Source organism: Brassica oleracea, chromosome C4, assembly GCF_000695525.1.
Source record: "Brassica oleracea var. oleracea cultivar TO1000 chromosome C4, BOL, whole genome shotgun sequence".
Taxonomy (NCBI): Eukaryota; Viridiplantae; Streptophyta; class Magnoliopsida; order Brassicales; family Brassicaceae; genus Brassica; species Brassica oleracea.
Window position 1 is genome coordinate 45,704,458 of NC_027751.1, and position 24,941 is coordinate 45,729,398.

Sequence of the window (24,941 nt, forward strand, 5' to 3'; positions counted from 1 at the left end):
GCGAGCGACCTGGCTGTGTCGCTCCCGGGTCGTCTCCTCGCGAGCGATCTGGCTGTGTCGCTCTGAGGACGTCGCTCCGGGCTTCATTGGGTGTCGTCTCGCCATGGAAACGCGAGCGACCTTGGATCGTCGCTCTGGCAAGTCGCTCTGGGAGGGGTATCACAGCGACTTCATGTAGTCGCTCCAGGAAGTCGCTCCCAACGCTCTGCTCGTCCAATGATCACCTTTATCACCTCTTTTGAGCTCCAAATGCACCCAAATGTCTCCAAGAACTCCATGTGGTACTCCAATACCTAATAGAGACTCATGTATGCAAAATGCAACCTAAACATGTCTAAATCCTAATCTCTATGATGAAAATATTTATGAATGAATGGATAAAACAATGCAAATATGCAAGATATCAGTCTATGATTCGGCAGTCCAGACACTTTAATATTGTTTAGAAAATCTGAGTCAAGTGCTTCATCATTCACTGCTTTTGTATCAGTAGGATCAATACTATCTGCACTGAGATAAATCGTTTCCTCACCTAAAAAAAAAATAAAACATAAGATGTAGTTAGTGTATATAAGAAACAGTAAATTTGGGATCTAAAATCAATCACAAAAAGGTGATAATATAAATTACCATCCAGCTTATCCAACATGTAATCATTGATCATGTTAACATCCTCATTGGTTGGACACAAAATAGCTCTCTCTTGGAAAAATTTAGCTTCTTTGTTTCCTTTCAACGAAGAAGGATCTCCGTACACTGCCTTGCTAATGGCCTCTATTGGTTCATCAGAATCAGTAATCAAAAATTCAGAGGGGATCTCGATCTTAGCTACTCCATCGTTAGGCTCTCCAAGTGTACCATCACCAACCTTTAAGATCCACTCAGAGAATTCCTTTAGATCATTCGACTCTTCAGCTGACAAACCACCAGATGATAATCGCATGTTCTTAGTTAATTTCAGCACTTTACAATGCTCCCACAGATACGAAGAATTCATTGAAGCCATAACGATGGCAGCTCTACTACCGCCATTTATTACTGGGAGCACTTGTCTGAAATTGCCTCCGAAAACTACAACCTTTCCACCAAAAGGCTTGTCGCTATGCTTCCCAATAATATCAGATAAGCTTCTATCTAGTGCCTCAAAACAATACCTACTCATCATGGGGGCTTCATCCCATATAATCAGTGATGCCTCTTTCACCAAATTAGCTTGATCTGATCCATGAGCCATAGTACACGAAGAAAACTCATCTGGATTAAGTGGTATCCCAAACCTTGAATGAGCAGTCCTACCACCTTGTAACAACAAATAAGCAATCCCACTCGATGCAACATTAAGAGCAATATCTCCTCGCGATCTAACGCCTGCAGATAGTAATTTCCAGAGAAAAGTTTTCCCAGTGCCACCAAATCCAGACACAAAAAACATTCCACCTCTTTCCTTGTTAACAGCCTCTAGGATTTCATCATATATTTTTCTTTGCTCTGGAGTCATCTTTGGAATAGAGACCAGAGTTTCTAACAAAGCCTCACGATCATAGCTTCTCTCGTCTAATATCAACACATTTGAATCCTTACTATGTGTCTTTGCTACCTGTGGCATAGAAGGATATTTTGCCAAAGAAGTCCCACAACGCTTCAGAATCTTTTCAATCTCCAGAAAGGCGAATTTCTTTTTCTCATCGTCACTTAACAATAGTCCTACAACAGAAATTTATCTATTTAAAAAAGACAGAAAAAGTATGTAACATTTTGCTAGAAAATCAAATAATACACGAAAATAGTGAAGTAAAACTACCTGGCCTATTGAAAGTTTTACGCCTGTGATGCTCAATATCATCTGAAAGACATTCCCAATTCTCCTCCCAAACATCCTCTGGCCCAGATAAACTGTTGTTCATGAGCATCATAACAAACTATTGTCTTAGTTCAGCTCATGTGCTTTCATAGCTTCTCCTCAGAATATCATCAATGTACTCTTGATCATCATCTAACAATCCTCGAGCATAACATGCATCTTTGTAGCTTGGATAAACAACACCTTCAAACGTTTTGATGTCATCATAACTCGTAGGACCTCTCACATAGTTCAACAACACACAGAGATAATAAGCATGTTCTTGATTACGTGGAGCATAGTTGATTCGGCCAACACTGAATCCCCTTTTCCGTCTTATGAACTTCTTCTGACTCTTTGAATATGTAAAGAAGTTAGGAATCTGAGCATAGGTGAGAGTTTTAGCCAGATCATCAACTTTACACAACTCAAACCATGCTAAGAACATTGTATTCTCAATGAGTTTACGACTGATCAGTGCTTCCAACTTGTCTTTTTTTTGAAAATAATGGTTTGTTTGCCTGGCAGATGGAAATTAAGCTTCTCAACTGTAGTAGACCTGTAATGAATGGGGAACTTAAAAATTCTCCATGATCTTTCAGACGAAGAAACATATCTACAATACCAAACAAAACAGATTTTATTAGTATTTTTATATTATGTACTGATTCAAATAAATTCAGTTGTATAGTTAAAAAAGAAAAAAAAATACATGCAATCAAAGAACTCCTTGAATTCATTCCCTTTTTTTGGGTCCACTTCTCCTTCTGCACAACCAAGCGCCTCTGCAACCATGTGATCTGGTGGTTCCACCAACAACTGTCACACGATAATGTACTTAAATAAGTACTTTATAGAACCAACCTGGTTGCACCACTCTACATTAATATGAGCTCGATAACGTAGAAATAGTTTCTTGTTATAAGGAATAACAAATCTGTTGTCACATTTCACCCCATTCTTCTCTACAAAACGATCTGTATCTTCTCTTCTACGGTAAATCGGAAATCCTTCTTTACTCACTGTTGTCTTATCAGCAAATGATTTCGGGTAAAGCTTCGAACATTTCCCATTTTCCATGCAAGGAGATTTCATATTAGCAGCTCCACATGGTCCATGAATCATCATATCCTTAATGATATCGTACAACTCTGGTTCTTGAGACTTATCAGGAATCTCAGCTGAAATTATCTTGCCAATATCATCTGTTGTGGGAATCTTGGCCGTAGGATGAATGTGAGCATGTGGTAGACCACGTTTCTGAAACTCAATCGTGTACATAGCTGCAAAGATCAGACAACAAATACTGGTTTAGTAAATAGTTGAAATATAAAAGCATACAATCAAGAAAGCTGAATATTTAACTCACATGATACAATTTTGCCAAGGATATTCTTCTTATTTAAATCATCCATCAATGAGTCCAGTTTTATTTTGAACATCCTGCAAATGATGTCTGATCTGTCTTCTGCCTTTAAATTTCGTTTCTTAAGATGTCTTGTGATCTCTGGCCATTTAGGATTGCATGTAAAAGTGATGAAAAGATCAGAAAAACCAAAATGCTTACATATAGTCATTGCATCCAGATAGAGGTTTTTCATATATCTAGGACCACCAGTGAACGTAGCTGGTAAGAGAAACGAAGATCCTTGCTCGGCCATATCAATCCTGCCAGCATTTTCTGACTCTTTGATAGAGTCATAACTATCATAACGCAAACTCGTCTGGTGAGTCTTCAGATAGCGTAGGCGATTGGATTCTATAGTTGTGTAGGCATCCACAACAAACTGCTGAAACAACCTTCCTGAATTTAGGATAGTATGAGCCTCATTCTTACGTTCATGCAAACGAAACGCAAAGAACTGCCGGATGCTGATATTTTCCTTTTTCTGTTTCTCCGTAGCTTTAGTAACACCTTTCTTTATCCCAAGTCTGAAACCATCCTCTCCATGTACAAATAAAAGAGGATATTGAAGTGCAAGATATGAAGCATGTATTTCATCGATCCTTAGCAACTTGCCTGATTTCTGTTGAAGAACAATATCTCTTTTATCCATGTCCAGATTAAAATCTCCAGGAATCAGTGCAGCAACTTCTGACGTTGTGGGTGTGTCATAGGTTCTTCCATCCTTTGCTCTATCACTGACTATCCTCATGTGAAAAGAGTCTTTAGGATTGATGGTGAAACGATCTTTTGCTGACCTGAACTGTTTAACGTAAGGGTTGGTCTCATTCAACATCTTTATCAGAAGGTCAATGATCTCCTTCTTAAGTCCATCACGTTTTTTATAAGCTTTCTTTTGCCCCCCTTTGCTGTAAAAAATAAAAAATAAAATGGTTCAGATTAATAGTCACAGTAAATGTATCTTCTCTATTAAAAAAAAGTATATTCAAATAGTTACCTTAAAGCATTTGTTCGATTTTCTGTTTCATTTTCAGTGTCAACGATATAAAGCTGTCCAAACTTAGCATCATTTCCAGTAGGTGGTTGTAAACTACCAATTAAATGGTAATTCTCACCTTGGAGTACCAACATGTTTGGACCTTTTCCCTTCCGAACAGCTCTATCAACCTTACCACCAAGTGAAGTGAATGAGAACACCATGTTGTAAGCTCTTGTGTTCCTCTGAAAATGCTCGCTTAATTATTCAGCAAATTTTGTAGCACTTCTGGTGGTTGTTTTAGTAATGGTAACTGCACTTGTCCTTGCATACAACAGAGAGCAAACTTAGGGTTGCGTGTTTTTAGACGCCTGTTTAAGCGTTCACCAAACCACATAATAGCTCCACAGTAAGTACATGTGAAAGTAGCATCCCCTTCATCTATATAAGCTGTAGATACCATAAAAAAATAAGTATGTCAAAATTGTTTTTCTAAATATCATATGCAAGTAAATCGGTATATATTACCATCTTCTTTTGGTTTAGTTTTTTTAGATGGTTTTTCTGTAGCACGAAATGCTTCTTCAAAAAGTGATGCTAGAGATTTAACTCTGTTCCTGGCCGGTATGCTATTTGGCTCCTTAGTGACTGTTAAATCAACAACTTCAATTTCTGGATCGGATTCTTCATCTGTGTTTTCTTGTGAACTACAGTCAAGATTTTCTTGAAAATTTCCATCAAATCTATCTGCATTCACACAAAACATGATAATGTTAATACAGTAAACGTATACAAACGGTATTAAATAGTATATAGATAGAGAAACTAAGTTAAACTATAACCTTCAAAGTCTGAATCATAAGCTACTGCATTACCATCCTCTTCACTTTCATCACCACTAGTTTCATCCAGACGATCCATAAAACTGCATATATTAGTTTTGTCTTGTAAGCCAGAACGTAGTCTCTTTCTGATGCCAGCTTTGTCTACCAAAGCAATACAAAAAAAAAAAAGTGTTTTGTCTCTGAATATCTTTCATACGATTTACAGTCACTGTCGTAATGATATCTATAATTACATGCTACAGATGTGAGACAACTTCTCTGTAAAGTTCCATATGAAGCTTGTCCAGTTCCACAATCCATACCTTAGAATGATAAACATATAAATAATGGTTAGATTCAAATGGACAGGGGGGATATAAAAACATCAACATTAGCGCATTTGATCCACTGAAACTTACTTGTAGCACATTTGATTATGTTTCGTGGTGTACATGGAGTGAGTTGTTTCCCTTGATTTACATTAGGTGAAACAGCATCAGTGTGAATGTATCCAACACCATGAAATAGTCTCTTAAAAACTGTAGACACAGGAACATCCAGAGTTCGGATTGATTTTTGGTTCTGAGATCTTTTGACTTGAACTAAATTCCCACTGTTCTGTTTTCGTCTAGTTATCCTCTCTGTTTGTTGTGTCGAATCCCCTCTTTGTATAGGGGGAAAACCTTGTTTCCTCTTCATTAAATCTGCAAAGATGTTCGTTGGGTCAAAATATTAATATGTAAACCATAAAACTAAGTCTGGTTGTGGTGTGTGTCAAATAATATACTTGATTAGGTTTCTCAGTCTCGAGAACAGTCTCTGCTAGTTCCAGTGATGATCAAACACGATTTTACAGGAAATGAAATTAAAATTCGAGAATAAGAAAAGTTATGTGGAGTGCACCTGCGTTATTTTGTTTGCAAAGGCCTCAAAATTTATTAGTTCCTATAATCTAGTAATATTGTGCTATTACTTTCAATTATTTAGTTCCTATAATCTTAGATAAGTGATATGGAGTGATATTGTATTATTTTACTTGCTCAACTATTTTTTTTATTCATTAAATTTTCATGATATGTAAACAAACATATTGATTTCCTCAAGACTGGGTTCTATAATTTAATTGTTTCCGTATATTGTTTAGAATATTTTTTAACTTGACAAATATGGCATTTCTAATATCATATTACCCGATTAAATTAAACATATATTTTAATGTGTATTAATTCATATATTGTATTTTTTTTTGGTTCCGAAGATCATATTGACAATGTACTGTGGCTTGCTGACTGGAATAAACAGGAAACTTCTAAGGGCAAATCTCCAAAATAGCACCTTTCTAAGTTTATATCACAAAAATAGCACTCAAAAAATAAAATGACCAAAATAGCACATTTCTAAGTTTATCCTTTGAAAATTTTAATTTTTTTATTTTTCAAAATTTGAAATCTTATCCCCAAAACCTCATTTCTCAACTCTAAACCCTAAACCCTAAACTCTAAACCCTAAACTCTAAACCCTAAACTCTAAACCCTAAACTCTAAACCCTAAACTCTAAACCCTAAACTCTAAACCCTAAACTCTAAACCCTAAACTCTAAACCCTAAACTCTAAACCCTAAACTCTAAACCCTAAACTCTAAACCCTAAACTCTAAACCCTAAACTCTAAACCCTAAACTCTAAACCCTAAACTCTAAACCCTAAACTCTAAACCCTAAACTCTAAACCCTAAACTCTAAACCCTAAACTCTAAACCCTAAACTCTAAACCCTAAACTCTAAACCCTAAACCCTAAACTCTATACCCTAAACCCTAAACTCTATACCCTAAACCCTAAATCCTAAACCCCACCCTTTAACTCTAAACCCTAAATTTGTGACTTTTGATAAAACATTAAGTGCTATTTTTGTGACTTTTGACCTTGAGTGCTAGTTTGGGAACAAAAACTTGATTTAGTGCTATTTTTGTCTTTTTCTCAACTTCTAATGTACGTGCAGTCCAAGTAAGTTTGTTTATACTACATTGTGTAATAGATAATTAAGTGGTTTGGTTAGATTAATATTAGGTTTTGCCATTGAAATGCCTCTGTTTTAGATTCTTGATAAATAAATGAACAGACATTATAAAAACCCACAATTATTAAGTAAAACTCAGAAAACAAAGTGTGTTTTATCAAACAACAGACATTATTAGAATACTAAACCATTAATTAAAAGAAAAGCCAAAAAGCAAGATAAAAATACTAAACATTCAGCTCGTCATCTTTAATCTTCTCCATCTTCACCACCTTGGTGCAAAGTTTTTTGGAAGTTGAAGTCTGGTCAACTTGATCTTTTTCCTTACGCTTTGAAAATGGGGTTGAAGAACCTTCTGATGAATTTGCTTCACTTTTTTCTGTTAAAGAAACCTTATCACAAGACAAAAACACATTGAAAATAATAGTAAAAATCAGAACAATGATTAAACAAATAAAGGTCTTTCTATAATACACGATATAAGATTTTCATATGTATTTTAAATATACCTCTCCACCGGACATTATTGATGAAGCAGAGCTAACATGAGTAATAGGCTCAGAGTTGGACTCGATTTGGAGAATATTATCACCAGACCATACTTGTGAAACCAGAAAGATGTCTGATCCATTTTTAACATTTTCAGAGCCAAGAGTAAGACCAAAACAAATAGATTTTCCAACCAAATCTGTTATAGCTTGAGGCAAAATATCTGGATCTTCAATCTGTATTTTTAAATATATAAGGTATAAATTGACTAAGTATATAAAATATATTTGTGATGATATAAATTAGTATAACCTCTTCATAGGAACCATCCCAAATATCTTTAGCATCGCAGCCCACAACGACTTTAGCAACAGAATCAAGAAGCATCAGTTTGAAAGTACTTGTGTCATCCTTGACAATCAGATGCAATTTGAATCTGTTTCAAAACCAAACAAAGTAATCACCAATTTGAACCGTAAATGTATATAAAAAATATTAAAAAAATAAAAGTCTCGTTAAATGATAGCAAAAACTAACTGTGGGGTTACGGTGGGTGTATTAACACGACATGATGTGCACCAGAATAATGGTTTCTCATTTGTAGGCAAATTACCACCTTCCTTTGATTTGATTCGAAGGCAACGTTTGTTACACCTGTTCCGGCTAACATGAACAAAAATAAACCAGCTCCAATCCGTATCAATAGATTCGATTGAGCAAATTATTTTGCAATCCTCATCCTAAGGGTACAAACATAGTAATAGTTTTAGAACTGATAAATTGTTGACGTTGGTAAATATAATGTTAATTAGAATTTTAGAAAAGAAACCTGAGTTGCCATGATGATTTCAGAGATAGATTTAATACCCACATCATTCCAATCATCAATTTGATCCTTGATCGGACGCTTATCATTCTTTGTATCAGTTAGAGCAAGAGCAAACTCATCATTTGGCATACTGAAAAATGTAAATAAATCCGTTTTTTAGATGTGCAGACAAATTTTACGTAACTGATAACGAATACTATTTCACACAGAAATCTTACTTGTTTTTTAAAGCCAGACATTCAGGTAAGTCAGGATCGAAACAAATCAGGGATGAATCAAAAGCATTGGTTATCTGCACATCTCCTACACAAAATAAGCATGGGACATTTAGTAAATATTATAACAGTATATGAAATGGATAAATATAAATATACAAAAGATAAAAGGATAAATTATTTATATCTATATTTCTAATACCTCTGTAAAACCCAATTTTAGCAAAGCGGATCATGCACACCATATTAGGATTATTTGTTTGTTGGAGATGCTCTTCAAGTTGTTCTGCATATTTACCCCACAAACAACATGCAATGTTTTGACCCCTGAAATAATAAGGTTTTGAAAAAAAATTAAACTGAAAGTATATATAATATAGAGCGTAATAAAAGTACCACAATAATATCTTGATTCACTTACTTGATGTCCATTAAGCGAAATTCAATTTTTTTCTTATCATTCCCAGCAACTTGGACAGTTTGGATGTTACGAAGACTGGATAATTGACCAAATACATCTGTCAAATAATTAATTGCTTAATATTAGTACAATATACATATATTATGAAAAACAAAATCTCATTGACTGACTAACCGATCAGGAAGTGAGTATTAAGAGTTCAATTTCCAATCTTGTCAAAAGAAGGAAAATTCAGGAACTCATCATCACACTCAAAAGTACTTTGGTCTATAGAGGTGTCTTCGATGATAGACATTTTGTAAGTATGGTCTGTGGGACGGTACTGTCCTCTTGCGTGAGACACTGTAAATGTGTCTATGAGTCGCCGTTCACCAAGCCGTATTTTACTCTCTGGTTTTTTTATGAGAGTCTTCCTGGCCGAGCAGTGTATCTTAACACCCTGAAACAAAATAGATCATAAAACTTAGTACATAGACATAGTTATTTAAATCATAAAGTACATAAACATAAACTAAAACAGAACATAAAACGTATAAAAATAATCTTACAGTTTCATCTGTGAATATCATCTCAAGGGTATCTCCTCCATAATTGGTTTTCTGCCTCCAGGAGTGAAGCAACTTAACTTGGACTCGCCAGCCCTGTTTGTAGGGCTTGACGTCTTTTAGTAACGAAAATGCTTGGATCATAGACATAGCTCAAACTGTTTTAGTTTAGGTGATGGTTGAGGTTAAGTGTAGTGCGTAATATATATATAGATCGCTAGGTTTGTTAGGGTATTTAGGGAGAATATATTGTGACTTTATTCGCAAGGAAGAAAATTAATTGTAGAAAATTTAAAATCGGTTGTTATAGTTACCTATATTGTAGATATTGATATATTCATTGTAAATCTGGTATCAAGTATATTAGATCGATGATATTGTTTAGGTTGTTATGGAAAATAAAAAAAAAATCACGTGATTCTGTTTCGAAAATATAGGAAACAAATTGAGAAGGTCAGGGCAACAATAAATATGTAAGCTTGATCTCCAAGCTTTAAAATAAATGCTTAGAATATCCTATATGTTAGTACACTCACGAAAATTAAATATTCTTTGAAAGTAGATATTGCTTTGATTAGTTATAACAGAATAGGAATTAATCTTTATTTAATTTGAATTGTTAACAGAATAGATGTAGATATCTATTGTTGCAACTGAATGTAGATATTCTAAATTTCTTATAGACGTTAACAACGGACCAAATTCATCTTCTCCAAATGCATCAATGTCTTCAGTAAATTATTAACATAGTTTCAGAGCTTACAATCCAATAATCTTTAGTAAATGGTAAGACAACTAAATGAACGTAATTGTATCAAGCGACCATTATTTTAATATTGTCTTCTGCTTTCATTGATTTGAAAAACATAAATGGACGTTAACAATGGACCCACTTCATCTTCTCCACACTAATCAATGTGTTCAGTAAATTATTAACATATGTTCAGAACTTACGATCAAATAATCTTTAGTAAATATTGTCTGCAAATACAACACTACAAAAACACAATGATTAAACAAATAATCTGGAAAGACGTCTGTTCATGTCAAACTTTACATGAAAACCAAAAACTCTCGTGAGTTATAGAGAGTTATATCTAAGTGCATAGAGATTTATAGATTTATATGTCTCTAGAAAATATTTTTTAATAATGTCTTTTATTTAATATAAAGATTACTAATGATTGAAATAATGTGATCAACTCTAGTAGATAGTTCATTTTTTTTAAAATCACACATGAATGAGAAGTCATGACTTCTGTTTTAATATATAAGATAGGTCTAATGTGAGCAACTTTTCTAATTACGGGACCCCTACAGCTTATCAATATATTCTCACTACGTCATATTATTTGTATTGTTCAATGGTGTCCATAAAATTGTATTAGTATGTGCTTATTAGACAAAAGAATAAACATTTTGTGTGAGAGAGACGACGGAACTTATTCGACCACAAATACTCTGCGGGTGCAACTGGATTATCAATTTAATTAATATTTGGAATAAAATGATACAAAATGGCTTATTCCATTAATTCAAAAAAAAAGTATTTATTTTGAATGGAATAAAATGGTCATTTTAACAATTCCATAAATAAACAAATTATAAAAAGAATTATTCCATAGAAAAAATGATAAAGAATTAATAGAATTGGTCTATTCTATTTCTTCTCTACATTATATTAATTTTCATTCATCAATCCATAAATATGTAAACCAGTTACAACATGCATGTTTTACGCAGAATTTAAGATTTTTAATATAATATATGCCTCAAAAGCATTTTTCGCTGTTATTGAAGTCTATGACACTTTTTAATATTTTTAATGTATTAATAAAATTGTACTTGTTCAAAATTGTGGCATCTGAGTTGATGATTTGTACTACTATCATCGTCGTGTTATTACTTTAAAATTTTAATTTAAAGGTTGAGAATGTGTGACTTGCAGATGAAAAAATAGAATTTGAGGTTACATATTATTTTGTACTAGATACTTTATTATTTTTCTTATCCTTTTTCATTTTCTTCTGGTGAAATTAAAATATCAAATTTTAGATTTATTGAAAATTTAGATGCGTTTCATTCAGAAAAAAGGTAGGTGAGCAAACTACTATTACACTCACTTTGAAGAATTTGTTAAAAGATGAAAAAAAACTCAGGTTTAAAATTGAGTTTTTTAAGATTATCGTCCATAAAAATGTGATACTTGCAAATTGAATTGGTTTAAGATTTTAACATAATAGTAACACGATACGTAACCAATTATTTAATTGTATGTACTTGTAGACAAGCTACGACAATAATTTTTTTTCTTTTTTAAAAAAGAGAATGAGAGAGGTAGATTAATTAAAATCACCGTCCGCTATATGTTAATCGAGGATCTTTTAAAAAATTAGAATCTTAATTTTGTATCAATTAAAAAAAATCATCTTATGTGGCACTTCTAAATGTATTTTAAATCATATTTCTAAAAATTCTATAGCACATAATATAAACCATAATTTAATATAACGTTGTCACATAGTTTGGAACAAGACTTAGGTTCACCCCTATGCTGAACCTTTAAATTCACCTCATTTTTTATTACCAATCAAAATACCACCTAAATTAATAATAAAATAGATTAATTTTATTTAAAAAAATATCAAATAATTGAAAAAAAATAATAATTGAAAAAAATAATAACGTCAATTTTAAAGATGCTAAAGCCACTAACTAAACCTAAACTTTAAATCTATACTCTAAACCCTAAACCCTAAACCCAAACCATAAACCCTAAACTCAAACCCTATATCCTAAACCCAAATCTTAAACCGTAAACTCTAAACCCAAACTCTATATCCTAAACCCAAATCATAGACTATAAACTCAAACCTTATATCCAAACCTAATCCCTACGCCCTAAACTCAAATCGTAAACTCTGAACCCAAATCCTATATCCTAAAGGTTTGGGTTAATGTTGATGTTGTTTCTTTAGGGTTTAAGATTTGGGTTTAGAATATAGGGTTTGAGTTTAGGGTTTATGGTTTGGGTTTAGGGTTTAGGATTTGGATTTAAGATATAGCGTTTGGGTTTAGAATTTAGGGTTTAGGGTTTAGAATTTAGGGTTTATGATTTAGAATTTAGAGTTTAGTTAGTGGCGTTAGAATGAGTGTCATTATTTTTTTTCAATTATTTTAGATTTTTTTTTTAAATAATATATTTTATTATTAATTTATGTGGCATTTTGATTGGTAATAAGAGGAGAGGTGAATTTAAAGATTCACCGTAGGCGTGAACCTAAGTTTTGTTATTTCCATAATATAGTGTTATCTATTCTTTCTTTAAATGAAACCTACGGAATTACATAATCTGATTAAAATATATATGGCAATTAATGATTTTAAATAATAAAGATTTGATAACAATATGTATACTTTTATCATTTTTGTTTATTTCTTTATTATTAAAACAAATAACACAATTACATTAATCAAATAAAAAATCTAGATATTTTTGTATAAGTTGTGTATTGAATTTTTCGAAAAGAGTATAAATTACTAAAACTGTTAAAAGTCTCACATGAACTTTTGTGATCAAAGTTTGAATTTTTTTTCTATATTAAGATATAATGATTATAAGACCATATGAATAAATAAATTTATTTTAATAGGTTTTTATGTTAATATATATATATATATATATATATATATATATTTCATATCATTTAAATTAAACTATACATCATATGAAAATATATACTTATATTTTGATATTTGCATTAAACATATATTGAAAAGTTAATATCTTAATTTTGAAATATTCATTGTTTTTATTAAATGATTATAAATTATTGAAACTACTAAACATCCCCATTTAAAAAAAAAATCATTGGTGTAAAATTTTGCTACACAAATATGCAAATAATCATAAAATCATATAAGTAGCAACCTTTCATATTAAAAGTATACTATATATCTATGTTAATATTATTTAAATTTAATTATATATCATATACGATAGATAAGATTGATTGTTTTGATTTATTTACCCTAAAATAATTGCGAATAAACAAAAATGATCGTTTGATTTATATGCACACACTAATTTATTACATAATAGTAACTGATTACTTAGTTATTTAGTATATATACTTATTATTTTATTATTTCATAATATGCAGACAACATAAAATAAGTAATAAATATAAAATATTTATTGTGCAAAAGGTGCAGATCTTAACCTAAGTTTGTATCTCTTTAATAATTTTAAATCTTAAACATTGTGTAAATCTTAGACCAAAACAAACAAACGAAATGAGAATAAACTCCAAAATCAATATTTATATCGAGCAATAACCAAAATGAAAAACAGACACAAAAAAAAATTGAAGATACATATGATTGACACATGAACGTAAACTCCTCACGACCATAATTAACTTTTAAATTTCTAAATCATGATATAAAACTATGCTGACATAGTTTCATTGTAACCAAATAGTAGACCTGAAATTCTTCGGCCTAAACGTTAAAAACGTTATTATGCGATAAATAATTTTTTGACCTAAAACATTTTTAAAAAATGGGATCAACTCATCTGTATATAAATTATTTAATTAATAAAAAGTGAAAAAAAAATTAAAGGCCAAAATATTAATTCGATCAAAAATATAAATTTATTTTTTCATACAATATTTTTTAAATAATTTTTATATAAATTTTCTATACGCAAGGCGCAGGTGTTATGCTATCCTAGTTCATTATCGTTTGATAAACACATGAACGTGAACCACACATCAATATATAACAACCAATAAAAGCTTTTAAATTAGACAATGACATGATAAATCAGTGTATGCGAATCTAAAGGATGAAACTAAATCCCAAACACACAGAATGTAAACCCTGTTTTTAGTGTTAACGTTTTGCAATAAGTCAATAATTTTTGATGTATAAAGAGAGATAAATTTCATTTAAGGGATTCCAAAAAGGTTAACAAACCCTACAATCATTTTAGTATAGATGTTTGATGTTCGTTCATCACAAAGAAAAACATCACAAATCTGTAACTAAAAAATAATGAAATATTAACTAATTCAAAATAATAACAAACGTAACTTTATTTCCTATTTCAATTATATAGAAAGCAAAATTTAACCGAAAAGATTTAGTAAAGATATATACTAACTTCCATAACTTCTACCATGTAAGATTTCAGAATAATTTGGGCAATACTGTATATATTAACCACACTAGAAGCTCAAATCTATAATATTATAATAACTTAGCTAGGTAACACTATATATATATATTAAATTCTACTATGTACAATTTCAGAATAATTGGGCAACACCATATATTAACCACACGTGTTCAATTGAATTCCTATACTATAGTAACTTACATCCCTTATTGTGATTTCGTTTAACAGATTTATACCATTACCATTAATGTATATCATTTTATTGACCAACAAAAGAAATTTTCAACTAGGAAATTCTCAGCTTAAGTTAAGAAATGGCCTATGTTAAAATGAAAGAGTTATAAATTATATTACATTAATAGGATAAAAATTCTCTTAAAATAATATAAAGGCTTAAGTTTATTATATATATATATATATAAGTTTCCAACACAAAAATTTTGAACGTTGAAAAAATTATATATATTACAAATTTTAAACAATTCAGTTAATATATTCTTAAAGATAGTAGAAATAAATTATTCGCGACTCCAAAATTATAGTCCTAATAAAAAAATTAAATTAAACAATGCACATTGCACACAAAGATAATCATAAATTTGTACTTAACCTAAAAATAGATAAAGTGTACTAAAATATAATTTATTTAAATTATATAAAATATATAAATCATCTAAAAAAAATTTCAAAAAAAAATGTTTCTCGATCAAAAAACAATTCCGCGCTTTTAAAGCGCATGTCAAAATCTAGCATATTTTAAAACTAAGATATGTTTAATGTTCAAAATATTCAACCATGTGCAAATGACTTGGAGATCGAAAAATATCTCATTATTTTGATTTTGTTGTCATGGTCGATGGTTAACTCCACGTAACAAGTTGCAAATAATACTATACGTAGTAACAATATCTAATGTACTTTAATTACAAAGTTGGTCAACTGTAGTGTGAAACTAGAGATAAGATATGAACCAGATTTCATATATACAAAAAATCATATATACGGTCTTTAACATTACTACTTACATGGACCATTGTAGTATATATTATATAAACATTACATGAACATTTTTTATTGAAAGTATTAATTGTTTTGTCATGTACTTGATAATATATGTATTTCCATTTTAAATTTTCACTCGACCAATAAATTTCTTTTACTTTTTTAAACCATATAGTTTCAGTTCTTCTGTTTTGACTATACTAGTTACATCTGTAATTAGACTCCAATATTCAGATCTCATGTTTCCTTTCTATCTAATTTTTTTTTTTTTTTTGAAACACTTCCTTTATATCTATTTATTTTTCAGTTTCTAGAAAACAAACTTAACTCATTAGACCAAAAAAAAAAAACAAACTTAACTCCTCTCTCACAATAAAAAAAACGAAAAACAAAGTTACAAAATAAGAGAACAAACACGCACATGTGCAAAAGTGCAACTCAGTCCAACAGAAAAGTCAAAGGTCATGCATTCCCTTATAAATAAGTAAGCACATACATTTCAAATTCAAAAAAGTAAAAACAACAAATCAAATCACGTATTTCACAATGTGTACGTCTAAAACCATAGTTCTTGCTCTCTTCGTTGCAACACTCATGGCGTCTTGCAACGCGGCCACAATAGCCACACCACAGCCACCGTTCCCGGCAATTCTAATCTTCGGGGACTCAACCGCAGACACAGGCAATAACAACTACCATTCACAGGCTGTCTTCAAGGCTAAGCATCTCCCTTACGGCGTTGATCTCCCCGGTCATGAAGCTAACGGAAGGTTCTCTAATGGAAAGCTGATCTCTGATGTTATAGCCTCCAAACTTCACATCAAAGAGTTTGTTCGTTTCTACAACCTAACATCTCCGACCAAGACATTGTTACTGGAGTCTGTTTCGCATCTGCTGGTGCGGGTTATGATGATCGTACCTCGCTCTCGAGCAAGGCGATCCCGGTCTCAAAACAACCAAGCATGTTCAAGGATTACATTGCTCGTCTCAAAGGTATCGTAGGAGACAAGAAAGCGATGGAAATAATTAATAATGCTTTAGTGGTCATAAGCGCAGGATCTAACGATTTCATCTGGAACTTTTATGATATTCCCACTAGGCGTCTTGAGTATCCTGATATCTATGGTTACCAAGAGTTTGTTCTCAAGAGGCTTGACGGTTTTGTAAGGGTAATGTTTTCTATGTGTCATTAATATATATTCAAACTATTTTCTATATTTATCACGTTGATTTTCTCAATTTTTTTCCTCTTATTTTGTGCAGGAACTTTATAGTTTAGGTAGCCGGAATATAGTTGTCGGAGGGTTGCCGCCAATGGGATGTTTACCGGTCCAAATGACCACGAAAATGAGAAATGTTATGAGATTTTGTGTGGAACAAGAGAACACGGACTCAGTTTTGTACAATCAAAAACTTGTGAAGAAACTGCCTGAGATTGAAGCGTCTCTACCAGGAAGCAAGTTCCTTTACGCCAACGTATATGACCCTGTGATGGATATGATCCAAAACCCTAGCAAATATGGTATGTATCACTTCTTCCTTGTCTCGCAAGTCATTAAAATATTCTCTTATTAAGTTAAATGCAATTCATTTCATGGTTGTAAAAATGAAAACAGGGTTCAAGGTGACGAAAAAAGGATGTTGTGGGACAGGGTACTTAGAAACGGGCTTCATGTGTAATGTCATTTCAAAGACATGTCCGAACCATTCGGATCACTTGTTTTGGGACTCAATTCATCCCTCGGAAGCTGCTTACAAATACCTAGGAAACTTTGTTGATGCTCAGATTCGAGGGTGGCTTAAGACGTAAGTCACTACAATTTTCAAAATGTATTTTAGTCTTGGATATGACCAAGGCACACATATGCCCCTATGGAGATATATGTATCGAATGGAATGGGTGCTGTATTTCGAACTATGATTGGAGTTTCTTATATATAATTGATACCCTCGTAAATAAATACCATATCGTAAAAAATATTCTCACGTTGCTTTTTTGCATAGGTTACAAAGATTTTAATACGTAATCATGAAGTGAGTAGGTTGACTTTCTAAATCACCGGATTACTTGGATCGTATTGGCTCGACTACGGGGTCATATCACATTTATACTATTATTTACAAAATAATTTTTTTGAACTTTCACGTTAAAAGTTAGAGCGATAAAAGTCAATGATATCTTTAATGAATTTTTACATATAATTTATTTTATAGTGAAAAACGAATTTTATATTAACTATTTTAGATTTATATGTTATGTTAGATCATTTATAAAAAATAGATTTTTAAAATCAGATAATTCTTATATGTATTGTGTTGTTATCTATAAATAATATTTTCTATTATAAAAGTTAAAATTAAAATCATTTATAATTAAATATTAATCAAACAAAAACATTTGTATAAAGATATTTTCTAATGTGTGAGTTTTTAAAAATTTAAACACAATAATAAGCATATATATATAGAGATAATTGATGAAAAACATTGTCATATGATGTTTGATTTAAAATTTTCAGAGATACAAATAATAACTTATCAAGCTGATTTTTGACTTAATAAAACATAAAAGTAATAAATATTCGTAAAAAAATTATGCCCACATATGCGGTCAAAACATGTAGTTTTTATAAAATAATATGAGGTTTTATATGGGAAATCGACAAATCACTTGTTAACTGAATTAAGCTAAAAATTCATGACACTCAACATGCTATCCAAGTCCAACCTCCCGTATAGATATGTTACCAAATAGAAAAAGAAATTGAAGAGCTATTTTCTAATTACATGAAGAGTTCTCAATTAATTATGAGTGAACAGTTTTGTAAAGGATTATCTGGTGCACAAAAAAAGAAGTAAAGGATTAATCTATGATGAATAGTTCATCTAAGAACAGATTAACCCATGACCACTAATTTTATCTACACTACATATATGATAAACATCTTTACTACTCCCACTGTTCATCTTTCAAAAAATGGAACAGTGTTTGATATTAGTGTTGGTATATCTGTAGGATAACATTTTAACAATTTGAAACGGGGGAGAGAATTATTCAAAGCTATTGTGTGTGTTGCTAGGCAAAACATGAGCTATATAAGCCTTTAGGTAATGCCCGGGATTAAGAAGACATTAATGTAACTATTACTACACTCTCTGTTTTATTTTAATAATTTAGATTTGGACACATAGATTAAAAAACATTTAATTTAGTATATTTACTAAATAAAAATATCATCGTTGTCAAAAAAAAAAAAAAAAAAAAAAAAAAAAAAAAAAAAAAAAAAAAAAAAAAAAAAAAAAAAAAAAAATATCATTACCAATACATATAATCATATTTCAACCAATAACAAAATAAATTAGAATATAAAATTAATAAATTTTACATTGAAATTTTTTAAAAAAAATTATTTTAAAACGAAAATTTAACTCTAAAAACGAAAATTTAACTGTACAGACGAAAGATTGTGGGCTATGCGTAATCAAACATAAGTTTGTGGGGCTCTGCGTAATCAAACATCAGATAGTAGTAGTACTATAGTACTAGTAGTTTATGTAACTGCGTCATGTGATGCCTCTGGAACTCTGTTAGAGATATAAATAGATTCTCCTACGGTTGTCATTAATTTAATTGATCAATTAATTCCCTTAACTAATAGACTGAACCACATTAAAAATTTGTTGATTAATTAAAAAATTTGAATCAGTACCTGGGAAAGCTCGTTGCTTAATTTATATATTAGTCAACGCCTTCATTTACTGTTAATCTAACAAAATAGTAGTATACGTGATTTAATAAGCTCATAACTTATGTGCTCGAGTCTCAGATAAATTAATACTTCAATTTACCAAGACTTTATCTCTGGTTCTTTGTTCCCTGTAAATTTTGTCGTGGTTGATGTGGATTTATATTAATTTAAATGATGTAGATCTATTATTTGTTCTCTTCTCGATCTATGTTTTGAAACTAGTTAAGCATGGTATAAAAAAAAGGAATCCACGAAGCAAACCTTACATCTAACGCGAAAGCAAATGTCACCTCCTACCAAAAATGTAATCTAATAGACAACTTTATAATTTTATTTTTAATACAAAAATTCATATTTGATTGTATCATTTTGAACCGTTCTGTGAAAATTCACATATAAACGATTTTTTTTACCATGTTAAAAATCTCTTATAAAATTCATATCAACTAATTTGCATAGTTGTTGACAAATCGATTCTACTGTAATTCAAAATTCAAAATTTTTAGTTTTAAAAAAATTAATAAACATTAAATTAGACAACTTGACCAAGGTTTAATAAATAACTATTAAATCTATTTGAAATTTTAAGTCACATGTATAAATATGTTTAAAATTTAATAAAGTCATACATAATGTAGTTACCGTGTGCATGAGGGTTGAATTTTTCTCGTGGATGAATATTGTTTATGAAAAGACTATTATAATAACATCAGTAATTGAGCTCCGTATGCCACCCTTGGATTCCATACAACCTAACAGTAAGAAATGTGAAGTTATACATCAAAATGCATATCTATTTCATTGTAAGTTTTTACAGATGAACTTAGAGTACAAAGTCTTGTACGTGTCTTGCTTGCATCACACTCATTTATGGTAACGTTTCAAAGAATTTGCAAATTGATGTATAGATTATATATCTAACGGCGCAAAATCAGGCTATGAGTAATTTGTAGAAAACAAAACCGTGAGATATTGACAGAAACAAAATGACTGAGCAAAACGAAATAAGTAAGATATTATTTAATCGTCTGATAAGTTATAAATTACGGGCCATCAAAGCAAAAGTGAATGTACGTAATGCAACTTTTAATCTACATGAAATAAAAGCAAAACAAAAACTCACGCCGTATTCTCAACATGGATCAACATTCGAACTTTTACCTTAAAAGGACCGGGGTAAGTAAGAACATAATTCTGATTAATCGAAGTAATGAACATTGTTGTCACTGGACAGAGAATTACTGCATCCAGCGGCCGAAGACGGAGGGGAATTATACATAGAATTGGCAGCAGATGAATTAGAAGACGAAGAAGACGATACCATCATCGACGGAGAGGGCAAAGAAACCGGTGGAGCCGCCTGAGACGACAACAACCTTGGTGGTCGTGGCGGATGAGGCGGTGGCAGTGGTGGTGGGAGCAGAATGGCCGCAGCTAGAGCAGCATGATCGGACACTGATGTGGTTGTAGTATCGTTGAAGTTGTTGTTGTTGTTTTGAAGGGAAGTGATTGTGGCGGCCTCTCGGTATTTGTGGCGAAGGATGTCTGTACGGACAGCCGTGAGTTCGGACTGGAGAGATTGGATGTGGTGTTGAAGAGCGGAGATTGCTCCCATGCAACCGTAGATTGGATCTCTCAGTCTTAAGTTTGCTTCGTAGACTAAACTGTTTGCGGCGTCCCCTCTCTGACTTTCACCCACTTCCTGCAACATTTTAGTCAATATATTTTATAGCCACATTCACAATATAACCAGTAAATTTTATTTTTACGCAAAACGGCAATTTTTTGTGTGTTAGATGTTTATTTCATTAGTTAGTATATACATAACACAATAGTTAGCTTCCTACACTACAAATGTTTGACTTGCTATATTTACAAATTGCAACGGTTGCAACCACCTATTGATATTAGAAAACCAAATGCTCACTAGATTCGGTAGAGAGGAACTTTACTAATAATAAATTTCGTTTAACTATTCAAAATGCCAAGTTGATTCAAAAAATTAGAGTTTGTTAGTGAAGTTGCGATAATATTCTAAGGAAAAATACAAAATATGTAATTGATACTGGTTTATACTTTATACTAATGTTGTTGCTACCATAATCCAGTTTTAACATGTAGTGATATGCATGCATGAGTTGTAGGAAAAAGAGATGCTAACAAATACCTAATTCTCATTTTATCTAAATATGTTAATATAATGATAGAGTTTCTACTTCAGTTAATTAGATAAACCACCTGGGGATTAAGAAAATTATCTGAATGGTAAATATTATTTCGATGCAATAGATTTGAAAAGTCAAACAATAAAATGGTAGATCCCTTCAACTATATCCCCAGTAATCATCTATAATACGTTTTTGTTTAACTGATATGAATCCAAAGAATAATCGTAGTAAGAAAATATTAAGAAGATATTAAATCATTAGTGTAGACGTATACGGTAGGTAAAGTACCAGAAGCATCTTGGAGACGTTACTGGCACCGAAGACTTTATGAACGGCGGCGAACTTGTGGGGTTCGTGAGGCGAGAAGTAGGGCGAGAAAGGGCACTCCTCCGCGCAACGACGACGGAGTAGCTTACAAGCGGCGCACGGAGTCACGGTGTTCAACGTTGTCCCCGGAGGCACCGCCACGTGTCTCCTGATTCCCATCACGGCATGATCCATCGTCTTTTCGAAGGTTGGATCTTTCTTTACCTTCTTCACGATCTTGTAGTAATCTCCAAATCCTTCCCTGCTGTTTACAATCAATTCAAGATCATCAATAGATTAATAACTTTACCAAGATATATAAAAATTAAAAAGCGATATGATACATGGTGATTAAATTTACCTGTCTCTGGACATGCAACCATGCTAATTATGAGTGTGTTCTTGAGAGCGTCAATGGAGGAGGAGGAGGAGAAACGAAGAAGAAGAGGAGAAATGGAGGAAATAGACCTTCTTAATAAAAGAAGTCATTAGGGTGAATTTAATGGTCATTCTTTAACTAATTCAAATTTATTGTAATAAAAAAAAACACTATAGAATTATAGACTTATATCATCTCGGTGATTAAAAAACTCTTATTAGTGTCTTACTCTTGTACGATAAGATATTGATTATCAAATTCTGAGTATGCTCGAGATTTGCAAGAGGTTATTATTATTTACCTAAAATATGTATAAGGAATGAACACATACTTCCGAAGACCATAAATCATTACAGTAAATTAATTTTTGGGTTTAGAATTTACTAAATATGTTCACTAAGTTTTTTTTCAAATCTGACCATAAGATATTAAACACATTTCAATTCCAATAAGATCGACCCAACCATCAATACAATTCATAAATATTAAAGTTTGTGGTTTGTTAATAATAACTTGAAAGAAAGTTGGTTTGCATCGATCGTTGTACACGGGGTGCAACTCAATATTGAGCCGTACTGATTCGATTAGATTCAAACCAACCGAACATAACGGGTATTTCCACCCGTACTCTATTTTCACCTAAAATAAAATTAAAAAAATGGGTATATTCTTTAAATAGAATAGTTATTTTATTTTTATTCATCACTCTATTTTTCATTATAAAATAGAATATCATTAGAGTATAAATAAATTCTATTATAAAATTATTCTATTTTGAAAAAAGTAAACTATTGGAGATGGTCTAAGTCAGCTAACGCTTATACGTGCTCATCTGGAGCGTGGGTTACACTCTAGAAACTAGATCCGGCAAAACCAGCCATCATTTTGGACTTCTTCATTGGATAGAACCATTTAAGCCAATGATTAACTTTTAACCCACTCGTTAGGGTACGGATCGGGTTTTTTGGATATCAAATTTTTGGATTTAAATTAAACTTTGTTTGTATATTATAAATAGATCTGTAGGAATCTAAAAATATATAAATAACTTATGTGTTTAGAAATATCATTAAATAATCTATAAAAAAAAGTAAAAATTAACACTATCATGCGGATCAAACTCTAGTTTTGTGTGTTATAATAGGAGAAACCAAACTTTTTCATACATACTTTCTCTGGTCAAAGGTCTTCACGTGTTATTTGCTACTTTATGTGCAAAATGTCAAATTGTAGAAAGAAAATCTACTACATAAGGGTTACAAAAGAAGAAAGAGTTGCTGAATGTATATTGAGCATGTGGCTGCACGTGCATGATGTTTCCGCTTAATCAAGAACTCAAATTAAATGCATTAACCAGTTCATAATTTTACACGTTGACCGTAACTACAAAACTTTTGTTCGTGTGTTTCGTTTTTTCTAGTCTCCCCACGTCTTAACATGCATGGCTGCACACAAATCTAAGTCAATATCGAGAACATGTGGGCACGCACGCACACCAGATCTCATCAATTTCACACTCTTGAAAATTACAACAAAGTTTATTTCGTTTTACACACAACTCGTGTATTATTATTACTTTACAACTCTATGAAATTAGGAGACTTTGTCAAATCTATAAACTCGGAAACTCTCGGCCTCTTCATAGACGATCCAGCTCTGCATGTCGGTGATGGAGTCATCAGATCTATCACTTCAACTTCGGTGCTCGATGTGACAAAGTTGCTTCTTCTCCAACAGTCTTTCTCCATAGTACTACACTGTGATACTTTATCTTCAACAATCTTTTCTAACCAAACCCAGTGAAGCTTGCTAACCTGTCATTAAATACAATCTCCGGTTCTTTCTCCACAGCTTCAAAGGATCCTACAGTGCTATATGGCACTTCATCTTCATCACTATCATCTAATAAACCAAAACCAGTGAAGTTTGCTAATCTGTCATCAAGTACAGTTTCAGGTCCTTTCGCTTTCTTAAGATGTGGGTCATCCAAGTAGGTTGAAATTGGATTCCCAGGCTGGTTTTGGTTGCTACTATCACCAACATCCTCTTTTTCATTACTACCCGGACTCTCACCATCTTCTTCTTGAGAATTGTCGTCTTCTTTTGTGAAACACGGAAGATCATCCATAGGACAAACATGGACTTCCATATGTGGAGGCAAACTAGGAGAAATACCGCCAAGGTGTGTTGGGTTCCTTCTAGATGGAGGAAACCCATTGAGTTAGGTTGGTGATAACCAAACTTGGAAGTTGGGCCATTGGTATTAGTCCATGAGATTAGTATTGGGCTTTGGAGGTTCTTAGGGTTAGTGAGACACATATATATAGTCTCTTGGCCTAATTTTTTATGCAGAGACTTACAAGAATCAAAAAATGGACAAAAGAGAGAAAATAGGGAATGAGGCAGAATTTCGTCTGGGTTTGTCAAGGTAGATTTGGAGGGTCAAACGGATCCTGATCGGGCTGATATATTGTGGGAAGCTTCTTCAGTCAGTGAGTTAAAGGTTCACCGAAGGGATTTAGATTTCAACGGTTGGATCTTCTGTTGTCTGGGTTTTAGTGAAGCTGGTCGTCACAGTTCTTCAGCAGTGCT

The 24,941-nt window shown here is 32.0% G+C and overlaps 3 protein-coding genes and 2 pseudogenes across 4 annotated transcripts; 1 reads left to right on the plus strand and 4 right to left on the minus strand.

Annotated features, from left to right (window-relative positions):
- LOC106339031 overlaps nt 1–4,618 on the minus strand; it is a 10,502-nt pseudogene extending 5,884 nt beyond the window's left edge.
- Nucleotides 4,619–7,288: 2,670 nt separating this feature from the next.
- On the minus strand, nt 7,289–9,710 carry LOC106339032. Its single transcript, XM_013777867.1, has 9 exons — nt 9,564–9,710; nt 9,277–9,454; nt 8,797–8,880; nt 8,598–8,682; nt 8,380–8,509; nt 8,088–8,290; nt 7,863–7,986; nt 7,571–7,786; nt 7,289–7,453 (listed from the first exon to the last, which is right to left on the minus strand). Exons 1-9 carry the CDS (start codon nt 9,708–9,710, stop codon nt 7,289–7,291), a joined length of 1,332 nt encoding a protein of 443 aa, XP_013633321.1.
- A 6,583-nt stretch (nt 9,711–16,293) lies between these two features.
- On the plus strand, nt 16,294–17,557 carry LOC106341438 (GDSL esterase/lipase At2g30310-like). The gene is given in 4 exon segments (XM_013780211.1): nt 16,294–16,579; nt 16,582–16,916; nt 17,011–17,269; nt 17,364–17,557. Coding segments are annotated over 4 exon segments (1,074 nt in total).
- Nucleotides 17,558–20,144: 2,587 nt separating this feature from the next.
- Nucleotides 20,145–22,428, minus strand: LOC106340403 (LOB domain-containing protein 13-like). 2 transcript variants are annotated; one of them, XM_013779284.1, is made up of 4 exons: nt 22,332–22,428; nt 21,953–22,232; nt 20,658–21,198; nt 20,145–20,248 (listed from the first exon to the last, which is right to left on the minus strand). In XM_013779284.1, the coding sequence occupies exons 1-3, from the start codon at nt 22,343–22,345 to the stop codon at nt 20,695–20,697; spliced, it is 798 nt and encodes a 265-aa protein (XP_013634738.1). In that variant the 5' UTR covers nt 22,346–22,428; the 3' UTR covers nt 20,145–20,248; nt 20,658–20,694. The 2 variants fall into 2 exon arrangements, with proteins under 2 accessions (XP_013634738.1, XP_013634737.1); XM_013779283.1 differs by having other exon boundaries at nt 21,953–22,235.
- Nucleotides 22,429–23,826: 1,398 nt separating this feature from the next.
- The window catches only part of LOC106339033, a 2,215-nt pseudogene continuing 1,100 nt past the window's right edge, over nt 23,827–24,941 (minus strand).